Source organism: Rhineura floridana, chromosome 18 (assembly GCF_030035675.1).
Source record: "Rhineura floridana isolate rRhiFlo1 chromosome 18, rRhiFlo1.hap2, whole genome shotgun sequence".
NCBI classification, from domain to species: Eukaryota; Metazoa; Chordata; class Lepidosauria; order Squamata; family Rhineuridae; genus Rhineura; species Rhineura floridana.
In genome coordinates, this window is record NC_084497.1 from 24,945,897 (window position 1) to 24,971,553 (window position 25,657).

The following is a 25,657-nucleotide window of genomic DNA, read 5'->3' on the forward strand; positions in this document are numbered from 1 at the left end:
ATGTACATATATGTATGTATGTACATGGACCACTCTAAAAAGACTGTATAGGAAAACTCAAAGTGGAAAAGAGGACAATTACTAAAAAAGGGCAATTAACACAAAATTGACTTCTTTATATGCAACAATGTGATTAATGCTCCTTTTTTCTTTCTTTTGTTGTGTGTTCTGTTATACGGTTCTGATATTTGTATGGCAAAGAAGAAATAATATATTTTTTAAAAAGTTAGCTATGAGAGAACTAGAAAAGGTCCTCATATGCAAAGATGTATCACTGCACCTCATCACTTCCAATCCAAAGCATAGAGTGATGCAAACTTATAGAGAGTGACGGCCAAAATAGTAATAACAAAATAATTATAATTTTAGAACGGGGTCTTTGTCTATGTTTTTTAAGAAGTCCAGCCTGTGCTTGATTGTGTCACTCTACACCGTTCCATCTCTATGGGCTGTCCGTTCTGAACTCCCGACGCGAAGTCTTTGAAAGAGTCGGCGGGAGGGAGGGGCGGGAGCCAAGGCCGCGACTTCCTGTGTTTACCGGAGGTGATGTCACTCTAGCCTTTCCTGTCCTTCGGGTCTCTATGGCTCCCCAGCTCCCTATAGCGCGCTTGGGACCCGGAAGCGGAGCTGCCCCATGTAACTGACTCCGTCGCCATGGAGCCTCCCGACACGAGGTAGTTGCCGCCGCCTGCGCCTCGCGGGGACCCGTAGTCCGCCCGGGGTGGGGCGGGGTTGGTGGAGCCGCTGGGCTGGCGACTTCTCCTTCTGTCTCGCACCAAAGGGGAATCGGTCCAGGCTCCGTGACGTCACACCGCAACAGGGTCGCGATCAGTGACGCCATCAACAAACCCTTAGCTTAGGTTCTAAACTGTAGCCAGCTAAGCCCTACTCAGAGTAGACCCATTGGAATTAACGGACCCGTTACTCATGTTCTTTAACTTCAGTGGGGTCTACTCTGAGTAACTGAATACAGACCTGAAACACCCATTTTAAAAACCAGAAACTTGTTTTAAGATGTATTTATTTATTATTACATTTATATCCCACCTTTTCCTCCAAGGAGCACAAGGGGGCGGAAACGCTTCTCCCCGTCTCTATTTTATGCTTACAACAACCTTGTGAGGTAGGCTAGGTGGAGAGATTGTCACTAGCCCAAGCTCACCCAGTGGGTTCCAATCTGAACCCTTAACGACTACACCACACTACATGGGGAAAGGTCCTTTAATCACCCACCCATTCACAGTAGTGGCTACATCAGCAGCAATAGAAACTTTAACTTTTGGTTGAAATGTGGAAGGGGGGGATTCAACCCATCTTCCCTTTACTAACACTATTGTGCCCACAACATATGTGATCACTGAGTAAGCTTTGTAAACTAGTCCACAAAATTGACTTGCCTGCAAATAAAATAAAATAATCGATCCGTCTGCTGAGAGCTGACAGAAAAGAGAATGAGAGATCCATTTCTCCTCCAGAAGCATGTAACAATTCTATGTTGGGTGCAGGAGGAGGAATGGAGGGCTCTGTCCATCGTCTGCCAACATGCAATCTCTACTAGCTTAGGTGTGAGTGACCCTCCGGATATTTGCTGAACTACAACTCCTATCATCCCTAGTCATTGGCCATGTTTGCCCAGGCTGATGGGAGTTGTAGTTCAGTAACATATGAAGAACCAGAGGTTCCTCTCACCTGTTCTAATCCATGGCTGTCAGACTAGTGCTTAAATACAAGTCTGCAAAACTGGGCAAAACTCAATGCTGCGATGCTTCCCCTCAAGTCTCAGGAACTGCTGCAAAGTTTTGTTTTGTTTTGTCCCTAGCCATCTCACTGCTGCACCTGCTGTTCTTCTAGGATTTATCACTGTACTTCAAGATACAGTTTTGCCCTGGTAACAATGTCAACAAAGCCATTTATTGTATTTATTGCATTTATTTATATCCCACCCTTCCTCTGAGGCTCAAGATGGCATACGTGGTTCTCCCCCTCCTGGTGTTATCCTCACAACAACCCTGTGATGTAGGTTAGGCTGAGAGTTGATGACTGGCCCAAGGTCACCCCAGTGAGCTTCGTCGCCAAGTGGGGATTCGAACCCTGGTCCCACTCATCCCATCATGCAGCAGAATCCTTCCTGGCCTGTACCATTGTACATGGTGGACATGAGATTGTGGTGTCTTCAGATGGGGGCTGAGATACAATGGTGGGCAGCCAATTCAGTGGAGCGGGATGGTCTTAGGCTGTACCCGTTACTGGCCTGTAGCTGGCATGGCAGTTTGGACTCAATATGCCCACACAGAATCTTACTGAATGCATCCTGCAAAGCAGAACCAGTCACTGCTGTGTGGTCCTGACCTGACCACCAAAGCCATCGGGGAGTTCCTGAGGCTGGTGGAGGCATGTTGCAGATCAGGCTAGACCCTCAGGACCCTGGACAGCTCCAGGTGAACAACTTGCTCTAGCAGCGCTTTTATATCATTTTTCAGCCCAAGGGCCACTTTCCCGTCTGGGCAGCTTTCTGGGGGCCACATGCCAGTGGTCGGCAGGGCCATAGGCCAAAGTGGACAGAGCAACAAATGCGAATGTAACTTTTGCCCAGTTGGCTAGTCTCTAAGGTGGCATGCAAGAGGCGTGATCAGAGTTCAAAAGCAAAAGAGGTTGCAAAGCACGGCTGGTAGGGAGAATGGCTTGGAGAGGCTTCCAAGGGCCAGACAGAGAGGGATGGGGGCCACATTTGGTCCTTACACCGTGGGTCCCCTATCTCTGCCTTGTATACTTCTCCTTGGTCTGACTCCCTCTCTCAGACTCCACCCCTTTCCGAGGACTGGAGAGCTTTAAAAAGGGTAGACCTCTCTGGCCTAGAGCCCAGCATTCCCTCCTCTCTCTCTGTTAATGCCCACTTACATTGTTGCCTGTAGTGTTGCTCAAGCACTGGAGAATCGGGGGCCCTGACGTAGATGGGGCTGGTCCCTCAGAAGAAGGTGGCCTGGGGGGGTACAGTCTCAGGGTGGTGGTGTCCCAGTTTGGGGGTGGGCCATTAGTCAGACTCTTGGGCCATCTCGCTTAGTGTTATCTACACTGACTGGCAGAGGCTCTCCAGGGTTTCAGACTGGGACATTCCGTCCTAGCTGGAGGTGCCGGGGATTGAACCTGGGACATTCTGCATGCAAAGCAGGTGCACTGCCACTAAACCATGGCCCTTCTGGGGCTCGAGATCGTGACATCCTTGAGCCTCTGACTATGTCCCGACCACCACACAGCAGGTGAGCCGCTTGTGTGTTTGCAGGCCCAATGCACAAAAGAGGCGGCCACTTTTCTCACACAACGCCTGCAGCATCCACGAGTATGTTATGCTAGCAGCAAAGACGGCCAGGTGAAGATTTTTTTTTTAAACCAGCCCTTGCAGTCTCCACTCCCGGCAAATGGTTGCAAAGTTCAGACTGAAAGCAGGTCAGGAAGTCTAGACTCAAAAGATGCTGTTTTGTTACCAGTGTGCCGCCAAAACTTCCTGTGGCTGCTCTGGATTTTGTTCTGGGTTTTTAAGGTATAATGTATTTATGTTTTAAATTTTGTTCTGGGTTTTTAAGGTATAATGTATTTATATTTATGTTTTAAATGTGTAGTAAGTTGCCTGGAGGCCTTTGGGTAACAAGCATCTAACATTTAATATTATTATTATCATTATTATCATTATTATTATTAATAATAATAATAATACTGTTAACAAGTGGGAACTCCAGTTTCCCCAGGCTATTCAGTAATGCTGATAAGCTTTCCACATCCATACACAACACTCTCACTTGGCCTCATCTGCAGACTGTCTGTCTTATTTTCCCCTGCCAGGGTTCTCCTTTTCCCATCGGAGGAGACTCAAGATCCTCCATTGCCAGATGAGGGTGTAAGCTCTACGGTACCAAATCTAACCCCAAGACATCAAGAACTCATCCCTACCCCATGCGGCCCTGTAAGTATCTGACCTGACCAATCTCTTGTTAGTTTCCGTTGCTTTCATCGTGCTTAGAGCTGCCCCTGCTCAATGCACATTTGTTGGGGTAATTGCATGTGCATCTCTTTTTTATCACCTGCCTACACACACGGTCCCCTTTCTCTGTCATTTCCTTGTCTATGCTTTTTAAGATTGTAAGCCCTTGGGGGCAGGGACCTGTCAAACCTCTTCCCTATAAAACTCAGTGTATAGAAGAAAAATAATAATAGGTAGAAAAACCTGACATCTGGTATTCTTACGGAGTTCAGGGCACCTTGATTGTTACAAAAGCCTGAAAACGGGATCATTTTCTGCCTGTCGATGAAAAGCACAGTGGAGTTTGCTTGATGTCTTTGCCACCCTGGGCTCTGTCGGGAGGAAAGGAAATTGCAACAATTATTATAGCAGACAGACAGAGAAGCATCTAAGATGCATCTGTGATAGGATAAATACAAATTGAAGCACACACTTTGCCCATCATTGGGTTGGGGAGGGAATGATTTCCAGTGAGCCAGAAACACATCTATGCTTGCAAAAACACATTTAAACTGTCAATAAACATTAAACAATAAACGTTAAAAACAACTGTGTAGGTTTGTCATTAATGTCCATCTCTCAGCCTCACTGTTACCTCCCCCAAAACTGCCACATTTATTATATTTATATGACCTCAAAGCCATTTACATAAAATATTTAAACAAAACAAAAAACTTATGAGAACAAACATTTAGAAACAAGGTGACATAACATTTATGAAGATATAGATAAAATCAGTGGTTTAAAAATAAACATACCTGTTCAGATTACACATCTGGGTAGGCTTGCCTAAGCACAGACGTTTTTCGCAGGTGCCTACAACAACAGGAAAGGTGCCTGCCTGATACCAATAGGCGGGTAGATCCAAAGTGTAAGGTGCTGTCAAAATGGGGGTAACACCACTGCGGATTATATCACAGGGTTTGCTGAAAAACCACACATTTCTCACCTAGTTGCAAAACCGCTTAGAGCGCATGTAACGTGCACTCCCAATTACAGATCAAACCTTGGTCGGAACTGTCCTGTCCCGTCAAGATCTACTTCTGCGTCAACATCCTCTCCCTGCTGAGCATCATCGGATTAACCATAGAGAACCTGGTTCAGCAGAAAGACGAAGACTTTACCGTCTCTCTCATCCAGCTAATTGCCGTTGGTAAGGAAGAGCTGCCTCTCTAGCAAAATGCCCATTCATTATTTTGACGGGCGGGAAGAAGGACTGTGTTTTGCAGAGGCCTCAGACGAGGGGTGGGCGAGAAAATAACCTCTGTACGTGGAAACTCACTCTCTCTTACACGCAATCCTCTCAAGGGAGGTTGGGCCAGCCTGACATTTTGCACCCTCTGCGGCCTAACCTGAATCTAGCCATACAAGAAATGGCAGCATCCTTATAGGTGAGACGGGCAAGGCAAGAGGTGGTTTTGGTACCTAAACACTCCTGCCTTTGACTCCCGTACAAGTGGGTGGGAGGGAGGCTTTGCACCCACTTCCAGTGATTGGAGGCTGGTTGCTTTGCCCCCTATAAGGTCATAGGGCCCAGTAACTTTTTATATGATAATATGGCCGTACTACCCTGAACACACCCAATCTCGTCTGATCTTGGAAGCTAAGCAGGGTCAGGCCTGGTTAGTACTTGGGTGGGAGACTGCCTGGGAATCCTGGGTGCCGTAGGCTTAGAGGAAGGCAGTGGGAAACCACCTCTGAATACCTCTTCCCATGAAAACCCTATGAATATATAAAAAAAGATAGGGTCGCCATACCAGCCAGATGTGTCTGGGAAGCCCTGAAGTGGGGCACAAGGGCCGTAGCCCCCTCCTGCTGTTGTGCAAGCCACTGACTTCCTAACTCCTCTTGACCATGGAGGTATTTTTTCATGAAATGATACTTAACAGAAAAAATGTGGACTGCAAACGTGGCTAGAGTTGAACAGGACAGGCTACTTCCTCCATGCAGAATGTCCCAGGTTCAAACTCCGGGCATCTCCCTGTTTGAAACCGTGGAAATCCCCTGCCAATCAGGGTAGGCATTGCTGAGCCAAATGGACCAATGGTCTGACTGTGTGTAAGGATCTGCCAACATTGGGAGCCAGTACAGAAAAGGTGATGTGACCCTGAGCCTCAACCCCCAGAGCTCAAGGGATGGAGAAAGGCCATAGCTTAACGGGGAAGGAACATAGCTCAGGCACAGAGCATCTGCCTGGCATGCAGAAGGTCCCCGGTTCAATTCCCAGCATCTCCAGGTAGGGCTGGGAATGCCCCTTGCCTGAAACCCCGGAGAGCCGTTGCCAGCTGGTGTAGACAATACTAAGCTTGATAGTCCAAAGGTCTGAATCAGTGCAAGACAGCTTCCTGTATTCCTATTGCATTTCTTTACAATTGTTATATCACTTCATTTCCCACTCACATCAGTGCTGAGACACAGATCATTCCCTTTCTGCAGACAGAAAACTAAGCTGGGGGGGGAGAAAGCCATTTGGGGTCCTTGCAATCTCTATCCAAACCCAGATTCCTGGACTTTTAGCCTCTGGACCATTTTATTTTCTGACCTATAGCACAGTGGGGAGGAGAGCCTGGCTGGGAGGCCAGTGTCTGTGAGTTCAAATCCCCGCTCGTGTCCCCTGGGCGTCAAGGGCCAGCTAAAGATCACCCCACAGGGAGTGGCTCAGGGGGTTATGTGCCCTGCCACCTGTGCAGCCCAAGCTGCAGAGTCCCAAGGAGCCCAGTTGCCCCCCAGCTGGCAGTTGCGGACAAGGAAGGGGCTGGCTGGTGCAGCTGTAGCAAGCTGAGCAGGCCTTCGCCAGCTGGGGAGGACTAGCCTCAGAGGGAGGCAACGGGAACCCCCCTCTGAATACCGCTTACCATGAAATCCCTATTCATAGGGTCGCCATAAGTCGGAATTGACTTGAAGGCAGTCCATTTCCATTTTTTTCTATCATCCCAAAACAGGGATTACCATGTATGGCCTACAGGTGGCGCCTGTAGCCAAACCGTTTCCTTTGTAGGAACCTTGGTTGATTCCCCCCCCCCCCCCGCTGCGTGCATCTAAATTCAGGTGTCAAGCCACAAAACGCACGAGGTCTTGGCCTTTCTAGCAGATAACCATTCCCTCTTTTTGCAATCCAGGTTTTCGCATGGTTGCCGCATGCTTGCACGTATGAAACTGAAACCGCAACACCCACACATAAAAGGGGAATATCAGCAAACTCAGGATAACACCAACGTTTTCAGGACTATAAAAATATTTAGAAAAAAATACCTCAAGGGGCAGACCCTCCCAAAAAAACAGCCTGATCAGTACTCAGTGGCTATGGAATGCTGACTGACAGAGAGGGGGAAAACTGAAAACCAAGCGGGGTGGGGTATGGAATGGAGTGGCTGGAAAGAGAGACACATAGATGTAAAAGGGTAGAGGGAACCAGCTCATTGTCTGGAGAGGTCATTTCCTGGTTCACACTTGGAAACTATTTTTAAATGTCCCTCCAGTAGAGAAGTGAGAGTTGCCCGCAGAAATCCATGGAGAAATCCAAGATTTTAATGTAGCTGAGATTGGACACATGTATGCACCCAAGTTTGTTTTTTGGTTAAAGGAAGGGGATGGGAGAGAAACCCCAAGCAACTCACCGAGGACTGTGCGCGCTCATTGGGCAGAAGGATTCGCTGGAACAGAATGACTTCATGCTGCAGCATTTTGTTGCAGGGTCCCCACTTTTTGAACTTGACTGCCATTCTTATCGCAAGGCGTTCTGAAGGGTGCAACCACAGACGTGCACAGAAAGAGCCACACCTTATCTTTATCTGTACAGGATCTTAGCCAGTGACAGCCAATTATATCCTTACTGCCACTGGCCAGTAAGGTACCAGAAAATCATTGTGTGGGTCATCCTGTGACTCTGCGATCTACAGCAGGAGCGGAGAACCTTTGTTTCAGCCCCAAGGGCCACATGTCCTTCTGGGCAACCTTGCAGGGGCCACATGCCAGTGGTGGGCAGAGCAATGAATTTCCATTTCCCTTTGTAAGGTAGGCTAGTTTCTGCGCTGGGTCCCTGCTCACAGCTGAATCTTCTCTGGCTTCTCCCTCCCTGTGAGGAAAGCCCTGGCAAGGAAGCCTCCTGGCAGCCAATCACGTGTGTCTACACTGACTCTGGCCTTCCCCCTAGGCCACCAACGACTTTAACTCTTGAGGCCCTGGAGAGAAAAGGAAGGAAATCGGGGGGGGGGGTTGAGGCAGGGTTCAAAAGAGATTGTCATGGACCCAGCCGAGACGTCCACCTTTGCCAACCTCGTGCCCTCCGGTTGACTACAACTCCCATCAGTCCCTGCTAGCTGCAGTACAAAATGTCTAGAGGGCATCCAGGTTGGCAAAGGCTGGGCTAGGTATTTTAGGCTGCCTTAGGCCTATACCAGGTGTAGGCGAACCTTTGGCCTGCCAGATGTTGCTGAACGACAACTCCTTTCATACCTGGCCATTGGCCGTGCTGGCTGGGGCTGATGGGAGTTGTCGTTCAGCAGCATCCGGAGGGCCAAAGATTCCCCAGACCTGATCCAGAGGGCACTACGTCAGCTGCCCCTGCCCTAGGGCCTTTTCTGAGCTCTCTACCACCATACCCCATAGGCTCTTTCAGCACAGAACCGTCTCCTGATGCAAGCGGACTGTTGAGCAACGCTCGGGCCTTCCTCTTCTCCCTGCCAACCGACTCCATCCCCTCCACCTCCCTCATGAACATGATTTTGCTGCCTACCTGTTTCGTTTAATCAAAACATAAATCTGCCACAGGGAGGGGCCTTGATAGGGTATGTGTTTCACAGGAGCTGTCCTCCTGAGATACTCACAGCAGTTGGAATCTGAGCGCTGGCAGGTTCTGAGCAGCAGATCCGACAGAAGCGTCAGACGCTTGTCTTAGTACTGGCACAGGTCTTGGCAGGGCAGAGAAAAATGAGCCTGGCAAGGCCCATACAGTATTTTTTTTTTAAAAAAATGTTATATTTATATCCCCCCTTCCTCTTAATAGCTCATGACAGTATATCACCCTCCCCCATGTAGACCTGCCCATTGGGTAATATCTTGGCTGAAGGCCCTAGTCTAGGAATATTTATTGCTGAGAGCTACAACCCGCAGCCAAATTCTGCATCACGTTAATGCATGTCCTCTGCTAGGAAAGGCTGGCTTCCGTAACCTGGATAAGTGACGCCAATTAAGCAAAACATGCACGATTTATCTCATTTTGCCCCATTTCCATTGCATGCTTTCTTGCAGAATGTATTTTTATATTTCTGGTTTTGCTGATCGCAAGGAATGGGAAATCAACTTTGCTCGGCACCCCCTTTAACTTTGTGGATTCCAACAGGCAGTTCCCACACACTTATTTATTTATTATTTTATTTATATCCCGCCCTTCCTGCCAGCAGGAGCCCAGGGTGGCACCCTTGAAGGCGTACCTGCACAGTCATGAGAACCAGAAACTTGGCCTTTATATTTGTGTGTGTGCATATATGCAAAAAAAAGGAAGTTGAGATTATCCGTACAGTGGCAACAATTCACTTTTTCTGCGCTGCTGCGGACTTGCAGTGCATTCATAGCCCGACCACGATAGTGGAGAATGCCAAAAGTAAAATGCCAACAAGATGGGCAGAATGCAGTCCTGTCTCAAGAGCAAGGGATTGCCATGACGTGTATGGTAAAACCATAAATAACCATATGTCGGCCATTTGATTTTACCCTGCCTGCATTTTAATTACTTTTCAAGAGATTTGTTATAGCAATAATGAGATTAGGAGTGATTTAATTTTGGCCGCAGCCAAAGAAGGTAAACATTTCTTGTTCTTATCACCAAGCGAGGACACATTTTTTTCCCCTCCTTGAATAATTATCTCCAAAAATGGGAGATAAGAGCTTGATATATAGAGAGGGCTGACAAACAAATAGGCCTGGACCCAAAGAGGTATTTGGACCATACTCAACATGTTTTTGTGCAACCAGCATTCAGGGTTGGGCATTATTGCATAAGAATATAAGAAGAGGCCGGCTGCTGTATCTGACCGAAGACCCATCTAGTCCAGGATTCTGTTCTCACAGTGGCCAACCTGATGGCCCAATGTAAAGCCTGCAAACAGGGCCCCCTTCCCACCACCTGTGATTCCTAGCAATTGGTATCCAGAGACATACAGCCTCCAGCAGTAGAGACAGAGCATAGCCGTCATGGCTGGTAGCCACTGATCACTTTATCCTCCGTGAATTTGTCTCACCGCCCCCCCCACCTTTTAAGCCATCCAAGGTGGTTGCCACCATTCCCCCTTGCGGGACCGAATCCCATCATTTAAACTGCGCTGCATGAAGAAGTGCTTCTTTTTGCCTGCCCCAAACCTTGCAACGTTCAGCTTCAGGGTGTGACCCCTTCGGATTCTCCTGTTATGTGAGCAGGGAGAGTATTGTCTCTGTCTGCTCTCTCCAAACCACACATCTACGGCGACCAAGCTGGTGATGACTGAGCTGCGCCAACTGGTTCTCAACCGTTTTGGAGGAGTTTTCCCCAACCTTGCCTCAAGATGCTGGGGATTGAACCTGGGACCTTCTACCTGCAAAGCAGATGCTCTACCACTGAGTGACGGCCCGTCTCTTAAGATAGGAACACAGGGAGCTTGCTTTACCCTGAGTCAGACCATTGGTGCATCTAGCTCAGTATTGCCTGCACTGACTGGCAGCAGCTCTTCAGGGTTTCAGGCACATAGTCTTTCCTAACCCTTCCTGGAGATGCCAGGTACTGAACCTGGGACCTTCTGCCTGCAAAGGAGATGCTCTACCATTGAGCTACGGCCCTTCCGCGCTGAAAGATGGCATCCGGCGACATCCAAGGGGCCACCAGCTTGGTCCCCATAGATGTGTGGTCTGGAGAGAGCAGATGGAGACATCCAGCGTTGCCAGTGATCAGGGAGAATGGGAGTTGTAGAATAGCAATATCAGGAAGGCTACAGGTTCCCCCCCCCCAAATCTCCAGCATTGCCAGTGATCAGGGAGAATGGGAGTTGTAGAATAGCAATATCAGGAAGGCTACAGGTTCCCCCCCCCCCAAATCTCTGCACTAAATCCTAGCGGAGTGATGTTAAAAAGCAGAACTGAGCCTTGGGCTTGGGTGCTTCTCTCTCCCTTCTCTCTGGGCGGAAGGAGTTAGAAGGCTTTTGCTGAACCGTAGCTCGCTGTGTTGTTCAAACCGGGACCTGCGAGGAATCCTCACCATGGTCAGTTTTAACAAGCCAGCTTCAGTAACTGTGAATTGGCTTGTTTGAAACGGACCGTAGTTAACGCCAACCACAGTTTGTGGACCTGGGTGACACAAAGAAACCCTGGTTTAGCAAAAGCAGAAGTGAAAGCTCCTGAAATCCTCCTCCCGACCATGTGGCCTCTTTTAAGATGGTAGTAAAAGAGGCATTCCTGCCTATGTGCAAGAGAGAAGAGGAAACGCTTCCAAGACGCTTGAAGAGGCATTCTTTCCCATGTGCAAGAGAGTGGGGAGGATCCGTCTTTCAAGATAGCCCTTGCCATCAGCAGCTTTACTAAGCCTTTAAATGAACAAGAGATAAAACTATTCACTCGCTGCAACATTTGAAATATCCTTAGCAGGCAGGTCCCAATTGCTCAGCCTCTGCTCTCTGCCTTCAGACAGAAACACCTCCCTACTTCACAGGCTTGATGAGCTGAGGAAAGGATGTTCTGGAGATAAAAGAGCCCTCTAATAAATCTAGATTAACTTTAAATATCTTTCCCCCCAAAAAATATGGAAAAAAAAACCTTTTAGGTTGATGTCAACATCCAGCTGGAGAGATTTCCTTTTTCCCTCCTGGTTGCCACCTTCCCCACGCGGGGGGCCTGTTGACAGGATTGGTCTCTTCTTTGACAGTCTTTTGCATCTACTACGTGAGCCGGGGGATCCTCCAAGAGAACCGCCAGGAGCTCATGGTCTTTGTGCTCTCTGTCGCGCTGGTCATGCTGCGCTCCATCATCAACTTCACCGTCCTCTCTGCCGACCAGAAGCTCAAGCTACTCGTGAGTGGGTCAGCCGTCGGTTCTTCACCTCAGAACGAAACGGCGAGGCAGGGGTGGGGTGGGGGCACGCCTTCCTAGTTATCACATCACTCCAGACCCCGGCACCAGTGTAGCCCAGGGCATTGTGCATATGTGCCTGTGAGACGGTGGGTTGCATTGGACTAACGCCTACTCAGAGCAGACCCATTGACGTTAAGGAACCCAAGTTAGTCATGCCCATTAATGTCAGTGGTTTTGCTCCAAGTAGGACTAATCCAGCCCTGGGCTTCTTCTGGGATATCAATTAATACCACCCTAAGATTGTCATGATCTTTTATTTATTTATTTATTTATTTAATTTATATCCCGCCTTTCCTCCCAGCAGAAGCCCAGGGCAGCAATATCATCATAATAATAATAATATAGTAGTAATAGTAGTAGTAGTAGTTGTTGTTTATATACCGCTTACTGCCCAAATAGGGAAGGTGATTGAGAGGGTTGTGGCGCAGCAATTGCAAGTACTCTTGGATGAAACAGATTATCTTGACCCATTCCAGTCTGGGTTCAGGCCTGGTTATGGGACCTAATCAGCCTTGGTCGCTCTGATGGATGACCTTTATTGGGAGAAGGACAGGGGGAGTGTGACCCGGTTACTCTTACTCCTACTCAGGGTTGGCCCATTGAAATTAATGGACCAATATTAGTCACATGTATTAATTTCAGTGGATCAGCTCTTGAGTAGAACATTGCATGCAACCCTAGATTTCAACAATAAAGGGATACACATAGTTTATTTTTTTTAATGCTGTGTTTTAAAATTGTTGTAAACCGCCCTGGGATCTTCGTAATAATGACGATGATGATTTAATAGGGGGAGCAGTCTCACACGTTCCCCCTCCTTTTATGCTCAAGGCAGGAAAGTGATAGAGTGCAATCCTATCCCCTGGGGATAAGTCCCATGGAAAAGTAGCTTGCTAAGCTCGCTTTGTTTAGATCCAGAGCATCCTAGCAAATCCTGCCAACTGCCCATCTTGTCAAAGAAGCAAAAATATCCCTGTGTGGCTGCCTGCCTCCTCATCAAACAGGTTGCACCTGATGGAGCCTCCCTCCGCCACTGCGTGGTGTGCGGCCCGTTCTGACGGTCTTGTTTCCATTTACCTGCTAAGGCCCGCTTCGTCCTGATCCTTTTGGTCGGCGCCTTCGATGTGATCTGTGCCGTCGTCCTCATCCAGACCGAAAGCATGATGGCCTTCCGGGTGGGAGGAGCCCTACAGAGCCTCCAGGCCCAATATTTCATGCTGAACCTCTGCTTTTCCATGCTGACCTTTGACCTCCAGGCTCAGGTAGGCCTCACGCCAAACCACTGCCTGAATTTGATGCCCATCTCCTTCTAACTACGGGTGGAATCCAACTAAGTTCTATTCAGAGTAGACCCACTGAAATTCGTGGGCCTGAGTTAGTCAGATCCATTAACTTCCATGGGTCTGCTCCTGAGTAGGGCTAGCATGAGATGTAACCCTATGTGAGCTGCTGTGGCAGTCCTTTCAGTGGGGCATGCAACAAAAAAGGGTTGCATCAGGGTTTTCAGCCACCTGCCATGACCGTTCCCTGAACGCTCCATTCCCGGTTTTATGGTCTTCTTGATTTTTCCTTCAACGTTCCGTGCCCACGTTCACAAACACCTAAGACAGTCCCTGCCTTCAGTGGCATGACACAAAAGGAAAGGGGGATGGGAAGGGACAAGGTGAAAAAAGCAAAACCGGGCACCAGTTTCGTAAAGTTACATCACAGTTCTTAATGATCACTTGGAGCGGCTGAGCCCTGAACAGGCGCGCTCCGCATCGCAACATGCCTCACTGGCGTTCCTTCTATTGGAAGACCCTGGCGTAGTTCATGAAATGATCAAGCTTTCTGGGGAAAAAATGAACAAAACACACCATGAGCCGCCTGCAGTTAGCAGTGTGACTTCTGCCTGTTCTCCAGCCGCAGCCTCTCCCGACTTTTGCTCTCTTGCCTTCCAGCTCTGCTTGTGTGTTCTGCTGCTTAACACCCTCCGGGAGATCTCGGCTCTGCACACCACCTTCCTGGCAGCTGGGATTCTCTGGGCCGGGCTGAAAGTCGCTTGTGGCATCGTCGCTGTGAGTGCCACAGAGACCCTTCCTCTTAAAAAAAACCCAAAAACGCTGGCTCCCGATACTTTAAAAAGATAAAACATTCTGCGCCAAAACAAAATAAAACGCAGCTTTGGCTTATATCTTGCATCCGTGCCTATATTTGCATATCGACCACTTTGCTGGTTGTGGGGCAGGCCAAGGATATGCAGGGCTCTGAGACGCCACTCCTGACTAATGGGAGTCTTCTTCAGTCTCCCCTCTCACTCATTAGATTCTACCCAAAGGCCACATCCTTTGCAACCAGGAGGGCTGCAAACTTGAAAAGAAAGTTACTGTTCTGTGACACTGGATTCTGCATCCCCCGGCACCAGATTCTGCTCCATTTCTGCAGAATCCATACAGCCCTAGTTACTGTCTTGACAGATGCCACTGTTCCACCATAGGGAGAAGGGTCTGTCGTAGCCCTGCTGCTGTCACAGCTGCATGGGAAAGGGGCCTCCTGTCCTGCCTTGCCTTGCCCCCTCCGGTGTCAGCTGGGCTCCAAGCTCTCGGGGAAGCAGACTATAGTTGAGGAACTTCTTAACAGAGCAATGGATGCGGCTTAGTCACATTAAGGACCTGTCTGGACTGTGCATTTAAAACAGTATCTACCACTTCAAACAGGCCTGGCTTCCCCCCAAAGAATCCTGGGAACTGTAGTTTGTTCAGGGTGCCAAGAGTTGTCAGGAGACTCCGATTGCCTTCACAAAGCCACAGTTCTCTGGGAAGAGGGATTGATTGTTAAACCAGTACACAGAAGCTGGGATGCCCTAAGCAGGATATCTGTGATACCCCTTGGAAGGGGCAATCATAAACAACTTTAAATAGAAGCCAGATATATATAGCTAAAATATATGCTGAGTGCCCATCTGCGAAACTGCTCCCACGGATCCAACCAGCAAGCAGGCACTTTCCTCCGTGCAGTTTGCGTTGTTGTTTTTTCTCCCCAGATCTTAAAAGAGTTAAAACCTCTCGCCTGGATTTTTCTGAGTCAAAATTTACCTGAAGTGGCTTATCTCGCCTACCTGCTCTACACGGTAAGTCGCGCCAAGAGCTTTGTTGATTTAACGAGAAGGGCAGAGATCACTGCTCTGCCTTCAAGGTGCTGAGCACCACCACAAGCAAGTTCAGCGCTTGGCTGGGCTGCCTTTGCTTGGGCTGTTGCTCTGGGGGTTGCTCCAAAGCGAGGGCCTCACGTTCCGCGTGCAGCTGGTCACCTCCCTTCATCAGCTAATGCATCAGGAAGGGCTGCAGCTCAGCCATAAAGCGCTTGCTCTGCAGGCAGAAGGTCCCAGGTTCAATCCCCAGCATCTCCAACTAGGGCTATGAGAGATCCCCATTTGAAGCCCCGGACAGCTGCTGCTGGTCAGTGTAGACAATACTGGGCTAGATGTACCAATGGTCTAATTCACTATAAGGCACCTTCCTATGAATCTAAGTTTAAGGGGAAGAGCCATAGCCCAGTGGTAGAGCATCTGTGTGGCATGCAGAAAGTGCCAGGCTTGATCTCCAGCACCTCCAGGTAGGGCTTACAGAGACTACCTGCCTGAAACCCCAGAGAGCCTCTGCCAGTCAGTGTAGACACTGGCCAGTGGCCAAGGATGACGGGAGTTGTAATTCAGTAACATCTTGGACAGCCAAAGGCTCCCTACATGTGCTTTGGACAAACGGGGTGGGGGTGGAGGAGAAACTTCCTCAGTTCACACGTCCTTGAGATAAATGTGCTATAGAAGCCCACCCCATGCCACTCCTGCTTTTCCGATTCCTTTCGCTCACCCTCAGAAGCAGTTAACTTAAACCAGGATTCACGACATTCCAGGATAACGGCCTGCCAAATACTCCCACGTGCTGCTATCGCCAGATGTCCGAGGGTTCAGCTCAGAGCACCCCAGAGGCTTCTGGGAAGCTGAAAGGCCTCTGTGTCAGAGTGCCCCAGGATTTTTCTTTTGGGCCAGGCATAACAGACGAAATTCAGACACAACAACCCTCTCCTTTTCTTTTTTTGAATGCTTCTCAGGCAGCCAACCTCTCCACAAGTCTCAGCAGGAGTAAATGAGAAAAGCTCCAGGGATTAGCGAGTCTTGTCCAGCAGGAGGGAAGTAGCTCAGAGTCTCACCCACAGATCATTTCCATGAAAGGCACAGAAACCAGCAGGACCCAGAGATTATATGTTGAAGAGCCAGTGTGTGGCATAAGGATTAGAGTGTTAAACTAAGTCCTGGGAGACCAGGGTTCAAATCCCCACTCAGCCACAAAGCTCACTTGGTGGCCTTGGGCCAGTCAGTGCCTCTCAGCCTAACCTACCTCACAGGGTTGTTGTGGGAGGAGGGGGAGAACCATGTACGTCACCTTGAGCGCCTTGGAGAAAAGCTGGGATATAAACGCGAATAATCATGATGCATTAGCCCACTTTTCAGCCAAAGGACTCCTAGAATGGCTTACAAAAAATCAAGAGAACAGCCCGCTGCCTTCAGAATCATATCTTTAAGAGCTTGTGCTTGAGGTTGCTTTTCCCCTTCTCTCTTCCCTCCCTTTTTTCCTCGTATGTCATGGCTTTTAAAGATTTTTATGGATAGGGAGGGGCTGTCTTAGAACTGGGATGTTTGGTTTTATTTGGATTCTGCTGTGAGAATCCTTTTGGCTAAAGGGCAGGGTGTAAACTCTGCAAAGAAATGAATGAATGACAACTTAAAGATAACAATGGTGCTTTAATGCACTCTCCTCTCCTGCACCTGAGGCATAAGCGGCACAGGGCAGGTTGGACGAGGTGACCATGCCCTCTGTACCTCTAACCAAGGAGAGGCACAGTTGTGCTGCTAAATGGACCCATGGTCTGACGTAGTCCAAAGCAGCTTATTAGGGGAAGGGCCATAGCTCAGTGGTAGTGCATCAGCCTTGCACGCAGAAGGTCCCAGGTTCAATCCCCAATGGGAGAGGCTCCCCGTCTAAAATCCTGGAGAGACGCTGCCAGTCAATGTAGACAATACTGAGGTAGATGGACCAGTGATCTGACTCGGTGTAAGACAGCTTCCTGTGATCTTGTGCTAGGCAACAAAAACTTATCCCAGTCATGAGACTTCCATATAATCCTTTGGGAACGGAGTTGGCATCTCACAGTCCCCAGGGAACGAGCATCGTGGCGCTTTACGCACGCAGATTAACCCTGCTCTTTCAGAATGAATTGTTCATGTGCTGGAGAGTTCATTCGGACCCAGGGCAGCAAACAAAAACACTAAATACACTCTAAAACGTCTTAAAAACAGACTTTAAAATACATTAAAAGAAACCATCTTTAAAAAAACTTTTAAAACACCTTAAAAGGCAATTCTGCCCTTTTCCCAAGGTGCATTCATTGTGTGCACGCCTCCCCCTCTTATCCTCACAACAGCCCTGTGAGGTAGGTTAGACTGAGTGAGAACGACTGAGCGTGGATTTGAGCTTTGGTCAACACTCTTAACCACTATGCAACACTGCCTCTGGCATCAACAAATTGCTCTGGAGCCTATTGTCTAAATAATTTGTTCCTACTCATTTGTTGTGGGGAATCCGTCAGCTCCCCTCTCCCCGAGCAGCACTTCTCTTGCAGATACGTCACGTTGCCTCCGGCAGTAACATTGGGTAAAAGGGACAACGCTGATCCCTCCCATTCAGCTCCTCTTTTTTTTCCCGTTTGCAAATGTGATTTTGATGTGACACTGTGTTTTCCTTCCAGGTCATCCAAGAGTGGGGCCAAGGGAATTCCTATGCACTGGAGGCGGCTGTCATCACCTGTTCCTGCATTTCTGTGATGATCAAAAGTGCACTCTTCTGGGCGTTGTTCCATGTCTACCACAGCTTTGGGCAGGGGCTGAGAGAAAGGAGTGAGTGTTTGAGCAAAAAGAAAAGAGGATGCTGGGATTAAGGGCAGACAGGATGGACTGCACCGGAGCACTGGCTGGGCAGAGTGAGAAGAATTGTTTGCCTCAATTCATGTTAAACAGCAGGCATTGAATTTATTTGAAACATTTTACTTTGCTCCCAGACTGGTTTGCAAAGCTCAACAGAAAGATACGCCCTGCTCTCAAGCTTACGATCTAAAAGACAGGACAGAAAAGGAAAAATTGGAAGGGGGGGGGAGGAAAATCAGGCACTACCTCTTAGTTGCAGAGGTTTTAAGTAATGACCAGCTGGAACAGAAGAGACTTCAAGGAGAAGCGGAGAAGTCCAACATTCCGGGTTTCCCAGCTGATGGGGTAGCCTGATGGAATGGTTGCTGCAAGAGGAAGGAGCCTGATGGAACCAGTCTCAGTGGAGCTGATGGAGAGACCCTGCAGTCTTCTCTCTCCCCCTTTGCCATAGCCTGATGGAATTGTGGCTCCTCATTGACAGTTGAAGGAGAAACCTCATCTAGCTAGAAATGCTGAGGTAGCCAAGAGTGGAGACTTGCGGGTTTGCCATGGGGGCATCTAGTCGGCCACTGTGAGAACAGGAGGATGCTGGGCCAGATGTGCCACTGTCCGGATCCAGCTATAGGGTTCGTCTGATGTTATTCAAAGCAATAGCAGGGTTCTTCATATAATTTACCAGTATTCCATCTTCCTTCTCTGCAGTGTTTTCTTCCTATGGAAGGATCGATTCATGAAGTGCGATGCCCTCTCCAGGTACAAGGCGGCGCTCTTATAAAGCGGAGACGCACTTGGGAAGACCGGCCACCGCTCCAACCTGAAAAAGCGGGGCCCCAAGGACAGATAGGAGCAGAGGCAACTTGACCACAACAGTTCAACAACAGGAGGCGTTTGCCCAACCCTCCCCCTTCTGGGGTTTGTCGCTGGGACTCTGCTCTGCCAAGTTGGGCCCCCGGGGGACAGGCTCCTGCTTGCAACCCTGTCGGATTCCTCACTCTACCATGCTGCTCCTGTGTTGTTGTTTTAACAAAGGTAGATAGCAAGCGCCTGTTGTCCCGCCTCCAGAACAGTGGCCGTGAGACACACAGCCCTCCTGCCGCGGCTTGCATTTATTTGTTGATGATTAGTTTAGTGCTCTCTTCCTGCACCTAGATTAGCCTTTAGCCTTGTGACCCTGATGTGTGTATGTAGACACAGGTCAGGCCTGGTACCATGTGCCCTTGTTTTCACTCTTACAATTGGTGAAAGCATCATCCTCGCAAAGTTTTATTTACTCTCCTCTTCCTGCAAAGTTTTATCTGCTGAAGACGCCAGCCCTGTCCAGAGAGATTTACACTTCTCACATGGAAGCAAGGATTAGAAACCTAGCGCAGGTGCGGGGAACCTTTGGCCCTCTAGATGTTGCTGAAGTACAACTCTCACAAGCCCCAGTCAGCACGGCCAGTGGCTAGGGATGATGGGAACTGTAGTCCAGCAATGGTTGGAGGGCCAAAGGTTCACCGCACCTGCTTTAATACCCCCACCCTGCAGCATCTCTCATTTCACACAGGACTCTCAAGAAGATTGGAGCAGCTTGACTCACTTAAGACTGGCTCCAATCTTCTGGCTGGCTGCTGGCTTAATGAGCCCTCTACCCAGCCAGTCTCCCCTTGGCACCAGACAGGTGGCCTTGTCTACCCCTTGCTTTCCAGGGAAAGGCAGCCGGTCGCTTCAACCCTCAGCGACGGAAGTCTGCCGCATGTCGTTCCGTAGCACAGAACCTCATTTGCTTACCACTTGTGACCCTGCAAAAGGAAAGGCAGTCCCTACTGGATCCCACTGAGACGCGGGGTGTGTGTTTGCCCTTTTAGGGAAACACACTCAGAGCTGGGTGTCTTGGTGGCCGGGCAATGCTTTGCTTTGACCTGTGAGCCCCCTCTGTCGTTGATAAAACCATCTTTGCCAACAAATCCCACCTGTGTGGGGCTGATCTAGAGCCCAACTCCCCCCCCCCCTCGATGTTTAGGGAGCTGCAGCAATTTGCTTGTCGGTATTGGCATGGCTAACTTCTTGCTAAAGCCCAAGTAACTTCTCTGCTTATAAACCAGATCTCTTCCCTGCCCGTCCCTCAATTTTCATTTTTGTCCTATTTTTTTTTCAAAATAGCCAAGCCCTACCTATGTGAGTCTTAACTAATGCGCTGTTTCACAGCAGAGTGAGGTTTTTCATTTTTTAAAAAAGAATGTTTAATACAATAATTTTAAAGCTTTGTTAATTTATTAAAAGGTTTGTTACTGGCCTTGTATTTTTCAATGAAGCGTCAATGCCACCAGTCGGAGTTGCTCTTTTTTTTTACCGCGCTTATCCAAAGTGGAAGCAAGCCACCTTTTAAAAAAAAAAGCTGAGGTTTGCACGTAACGAGATTATATTCAACCATTTGCTTTCAAAATTGGTTGCCAAAGTGCAGGGCGTACTCAATCTTCCTCCATTTGTACAGATTGGCTCTTGTTAAAAGCCAACAGGCTGCGTAGAAACGTTTCCTCCCCTCCCATTCTGCAGAAGAGATTACACAATTTATTTATTTTTTTAACTGAGACCTTTCCATATCTCTCCTTCTTTATTTACTTTGCTCCCACCTGTTATGTCTCAGCCGGCTGCAGCTTTACACAAACATGAACCTTTAGGAGTCGCACCATGGCATTCTTGTGATAAATTAATGATTACGCCTTTTGGAATGATAATCTTTCCTTCATGGCCAGGCAAAAGAGAAGCAATATTCCTTCTCCCCACCAACATCCCCTTTAATATTTCCATTTTCAGTCTTTCAGAATAGTGCCAGCCCATCAAATGGATCTACACACTCTTCCCTCAAGACAATTATAATCTAGGCCCTACCTGATTTTAATTTTGAGGTGTGGTGAAAATGTTACCCTCACAAGAGCTTCCACTCACAAGGAAAAGAAGTTCCTAAGTTGCAAGTGAGCTTCTCAGCCCAGGGATTGCCACTGCAGTAGCCTCTAGATCAGCCTTTCCCAACCAGTGTACCTCCAGATGTTGTTGGACCACAACTCCCATCAGCCTCAGCCAGCATTGCCAATGGTCAGGAAAGATGGGAATTGTGGTCCAACAACATCTGGAGGCACACTGGTTGGGAAAGGCTGTTCTAGATCAGGCTTGGGGAACCTGGGGCCCTCCAGATGTTGCTGAACTGCAACTCCCATCAGCCCCAGCGAGCACAGCCAGGCCCGGTGCCAGCTGGTGGCCAAGTCAGACACTAGATAAGGGCCCTGCGGCAAGCCAAGGGCCAATCAAGGCTGGGAGGATGGAGTGGACTGTGGAGCGGGAGTCACTCTTCAATCCGCCATCAGCTGTGCACACAGGCATGCTTATATATGCCCAGCTGTGCCACCTTGCACATCAGCATGCTGTATGTGCATGCCTGCCATCACCCAAGATGATACTCATGTGTGCTGAAATGCAAGGTGGCACAACCAGGCATGTTTAAGTGTGTGTGTGTGTACACCCCCCCACACGGGAGGAGGCAGGGCCGCAGCAGGCTGGTGCCAGCCCTGAGCATGGCCAATAGCCAGGGGTAAAGGGAGCTGCAGTTCAGCAACATCTGGAGGGCCACAGGTTCCCCACAGCTGGTCTAGATTATCCCTGACCATTGGCCATGCTGGCCGAGTCCAGCAACACTTGGAGGGCAAGCTGGTTAGGTGCTGTTGAAAACAAAACGTTGGAATAGATGGACTTTGGGACTGATACAGCAAAGGCAGTCTTTGCGTTCTCTCCGTTTCACAGACGTCTGAGCTCAAGCTGAGAAACCTCCATTCCCTTTGCCTGTGGTTTCCTCTGCTTCAGGCCACCAAAACAGCAAAAATAATGCTACTGCGCAACACCAACATTGCAAAAAAAAAAAAAAAAGATTGATTGAAAAGGTCTGGAAAATAGTTTACGCTCTCTGCAACGTTTAACAAGTTGTCAAAGCATTAACAATATGAAACGCTCGCCATTTTCTTTCCTTTATAAAGTTCAGAATTCTTGGCGATGGTTCAAGGTCCTCCTCAGAGTAGACCCATTGAGCTAAATGAACCTAAGTGATCCACACCTATTCATTTCAAGGGGTCTACTGTGGGTAGATTAGAACCCTAACATTTTAAAGGTTTAAATAAAACAAGGTTTGCCTCCTTAAAAATAAAACCCGTTGATCATTAGGATCTCCCAGTACATAATGAATGGACCACATCAGGCCTACCATATTCCTTCCTCCTGGGTTAAGGAACCCATGGCCCTCCAGATGTTGCGGAAGGGCCGTAGCTCAGTGATAGAACATCTGCTTTGCATACATAAGGTCCTAGGTTCAATCCCCGACATCTCCAGGTAGGGCTGGGGACGTCCCCTGCCTGAAACCATGGAGAGCTGAGCTAGATGGATTGAGCTAGATGGACCAAGGTCTGATCCAGTAAAAGGCAGCTTCCTATTTTGTTAGGACTCCCGGGGTTGTATTCAGAGTAGACCCACTGAAGTTAGCAGACATAACTAATTTAGTTGGATACAACCTTTTGAAATTAATGAACCTAAGTTAGTCGTATCCATTCACTTCAGTGGGTCTGCTCCGAGTAGGACGAGCCCTGGATATAATCCCCAACTCCCATAAGCCTCAGCCAGCAAGGGATGATGGGAGTTGGGAGTCCAGCAACATCAGGAGAGCCGCAGATTCTCCACTTCCTTCTACCAGCATTCCACTCTGTTCTCCGCTGCGACTATTGCCGTGCCATGTTTTAGGATGCCAGGAATGGGCGTGTGCATTGGAAGCATCACGGAGGTAGTGGCTAGGCCTGGGATGTGGCTAGACCCACGCAAGCAGCAGTCATGCCAGACAGGTGGGAGTTACTGTACTGTCAGGTCAGACCTCTCCACGTTCATAAGAACATTAAGGAGAGCCGGCAGGATCAGGCCAATGGCCCCATCTAGTCCAGCAACCTGTTCTCCCACAAGCCAACAAGATACTGATGGGAAGCCTGCAAGCAGGATCTGTGCACAAGAGCACCCTCCCCTCCCGCACTTTCCAGCAACTGGTAAATTTAATTAACATGAGTTACAACCAAAAAGCCGATGACACTTTCTCTCTGGCGTGTTCCTGGAACACAAGATGACTCCCTGTAAACAATCCCCTCAATTTGACGGCTCTTGCCTTCCGGGTCTGGCCTCCCGAAATGCAGATTTTCTGGCAAGCTGAGCTATAGTTCACCGTTCTGCCGGTTGCTTGTTTTTACTAATTCAATCTGCCAAGAAGGCAGGAGGGGGGAAAGACACAGACCTTAACACCTGATGAAGCAAAAACAGGCCAGAATCCATGACTGATGCTCTCTCAGGCTGCTCAGCTGAAATAAGAACTTTAAAAGGAGGGAAGGCGATGTTTGTCAGCATCAAATTCCCTGCTTCCTTTCGAGGGTACGTTGTCGAGTTTGGGTTGCAACCTGGCTCTAGCATCTACACCACTCCTTCTAGCTCTTTCCTTAGGCCTTCTCCTTACCTAATTTCCCCCCCAGCCTGACTGAGGCAAGCATGGCTTCAATATGACCCCGCAGCAGGCAGAGGGTGGCTTGGAAGAGCAGGCACCCTGCCACCACCAGTGATCAGCTGATTGCCAGGGCTTGCAAAGTGCTCCAAGGGCTTTGCAGGTACATACTGGTTGGTGGTGCCTGCAAACCCCTTTCCTGTCCCAGCTGCATCCTTCCCTGCCACCGTCTGACGTCAGGTGCAGGGCAGGAGGGCATGGCTTGACCAAAACATCCTGGTGGGCCAAGCAGGAAGGGCCTGGTGGCCTAATGAGGCCCGCAGGCCAGAGTTCCCCACCACCAGACTAAGGAACAAACAGACGGGAGAAGCCATGGCTGTATCGTTCAATGTTAATATTAAATATGCATTGAAATATGGGGAGCTCAACATTCAACGGAAATTGCTCCAGAAACCAGGAATAAGTTTCCTTCCAGTTGGGAGTCTAAATGAAACTGAAGGATAATCTCCTTGCTCTAAGCTCAACCACAGGACGGGACACAATATCCTTGGGACTCTGTTGCATCAGCCTGCTTTAACTCATAACCTTGTACTGCATGGACAACTGTCCCTAGCCCCCGATCACCAAGGCTGGAGCAGAACTGAAGGAACTACCTTAAGGCAATGGTGTACTGGAAGCAAGGCAGCCGGACAGCATCCCATCGCTGCAATCGGGGTCCCGCTTTAATTGCAACAGCACAGCCAAAGTGTCTGCCTGCTAATTATGAGATCAAAATGGCTCATCTTTCTGAAGGACTCTGTGCCTTCTCGCCTGCCCGCCCTGGGGTTAAAGAAGCCATTTAACCAATGAAATCAGAAAAAAGAAAATATTTGCTCAGGACTCCAGCATGGCAAGTTAAGCCCATCTGTGCATGATAAGATCTCATTATTAGATTGAATTTGCTTGGAGGGAGGAATGAAAGACCTTTCGTGGAGACATACTATAAAATCTTTTTAAAAATCCAGAGCTACTTCATCATATCCTGAAAAAATGTTATTTGCTTTAAAAAAGCACAAAAGGTGCTAAATTTTTTGGGTGTGTGTGTGTCAGTCTTCTAAAAAGAAACTCCGAAATTTTCTAAATAAGGCTCGTTATATTTTGTCACCTCAGTTGCAAGTGAGGCTTTGCTTATTCTACTAATTCTTTTGCCCCCTTCAGGATACCTCGTATGGACACTAAAAATAAAATCCAAGGGTTGTAGCCAATGCTAGCTCTACTCACAGTAGACCTATTTAAGGTAATGGACATGACTAACTTGGGTTTATTAATTTCAACGAGTCTGCTCTGAATAGGACTTAGCTGGATTCAACCCCAAATCCTTTATTCTGATCCTTTTCTTAATTATTGCATGGAGGGGTAGGGAAATTGTCTTTCTAAAGCAAAGTTCTACTTTTACAGCTCAGGAAGTAAGACTGCGATCTGAAAAGTGTGCACTCTGCCATCTAGAAAACCTGTGACTTCAAAATTATTTTTTTAAAAAACTGCAATAACACAATTATATCATAAAATGTAAGTGGAAACAAGTGATTGAGAAAAGCTGGCTGTACATCTTTCCAAAAGGGAACAGTACTAACATATTTTTGCTCATTCAGACCAAATTGCAAAACCAGCCAACAAACCCAAACCCAGTATTCTAGTCCACAAAACATTTACAGGTCACATTTTCACAAATACATTCTCTCTCTCTCTCTCTCTCTCTCTCTCAACACACACACACACAAACACATTTTAGTGCAGTTGACAGTTGTCAAGAGCTGAAAATCTGCTCTGTGCAAAACTAAACAGACATGGGAGACATTATGGAGGGGAGCAAAAGAAATATTCAGGGTTGTATCCTACACAGGAGTAGACCCATTGAAATTAATGGACATAATTTCTGTCCATTAATTTCAATGGGTTTACTCCTAGGTGGACAAAATCGTCATTCAACAATGAATGGTGCAAAGCTCAGTTGGGGAACCTGTAGCCCCCCCTCCCCCAAGACTCATTTCAGACCCAGCCAGCATGGCCAATGGTCAGGGTTGATGGAGTCCAACATCATCTGGAAGGCCAC

The 25,657-nt window shown here is 48.3% G+C and overlaps 1 protein-coding gene and 1 pseudogene across 2 annotated transcripts; both read left to right on the plus strand.

Annotated features, from left to right (window-relative positions):
* Window positions 1-569: 569 nt before the first annotated feature.
* On the plus strand, window positions 570-20,391 carry LOC133372218 (uncharacterized). Of its 2 annotated transcripts, XM_061600504.1 has the most exons (9): window positions 570-674; window positions 3,838-3,958; window positions 5,015-5,168; window positions 11,904-12,049; window positions 13,195-13,371; window positions 14,050-14,166; window positions 15,132-15,218; window positions 17,894-18,041; window positions 18,771-20,390. In XM_061600504.1, exons 1-9 carry the CDS (start codon window positions 655-657, stop codon window positions 18,800-18,802), a joined length of 1,002 nt encoding a protein of 333 aa, XP_061456488.1. In that variant the 5' UTR covers window positions 570-654; the 3' UTR covers window positions 18,803-20,390. The 2 variants fall into 2 exon arrangements, with proteins under 2 accessions (XP_061456488.1, XP_061456489.1); XM_061600505.1 differs by lacking the exon at window positions 14,050-14,166 and having other exon boundaries at window positions 18,771-20,391.
* Window positions 5,568-5,686, plus strand: LOC133373010 (5S ribosomal RNA; annotated as a pseudogene).
* Window positions 20,392-25,657: the final 5,266 nt, after the last annotated feature.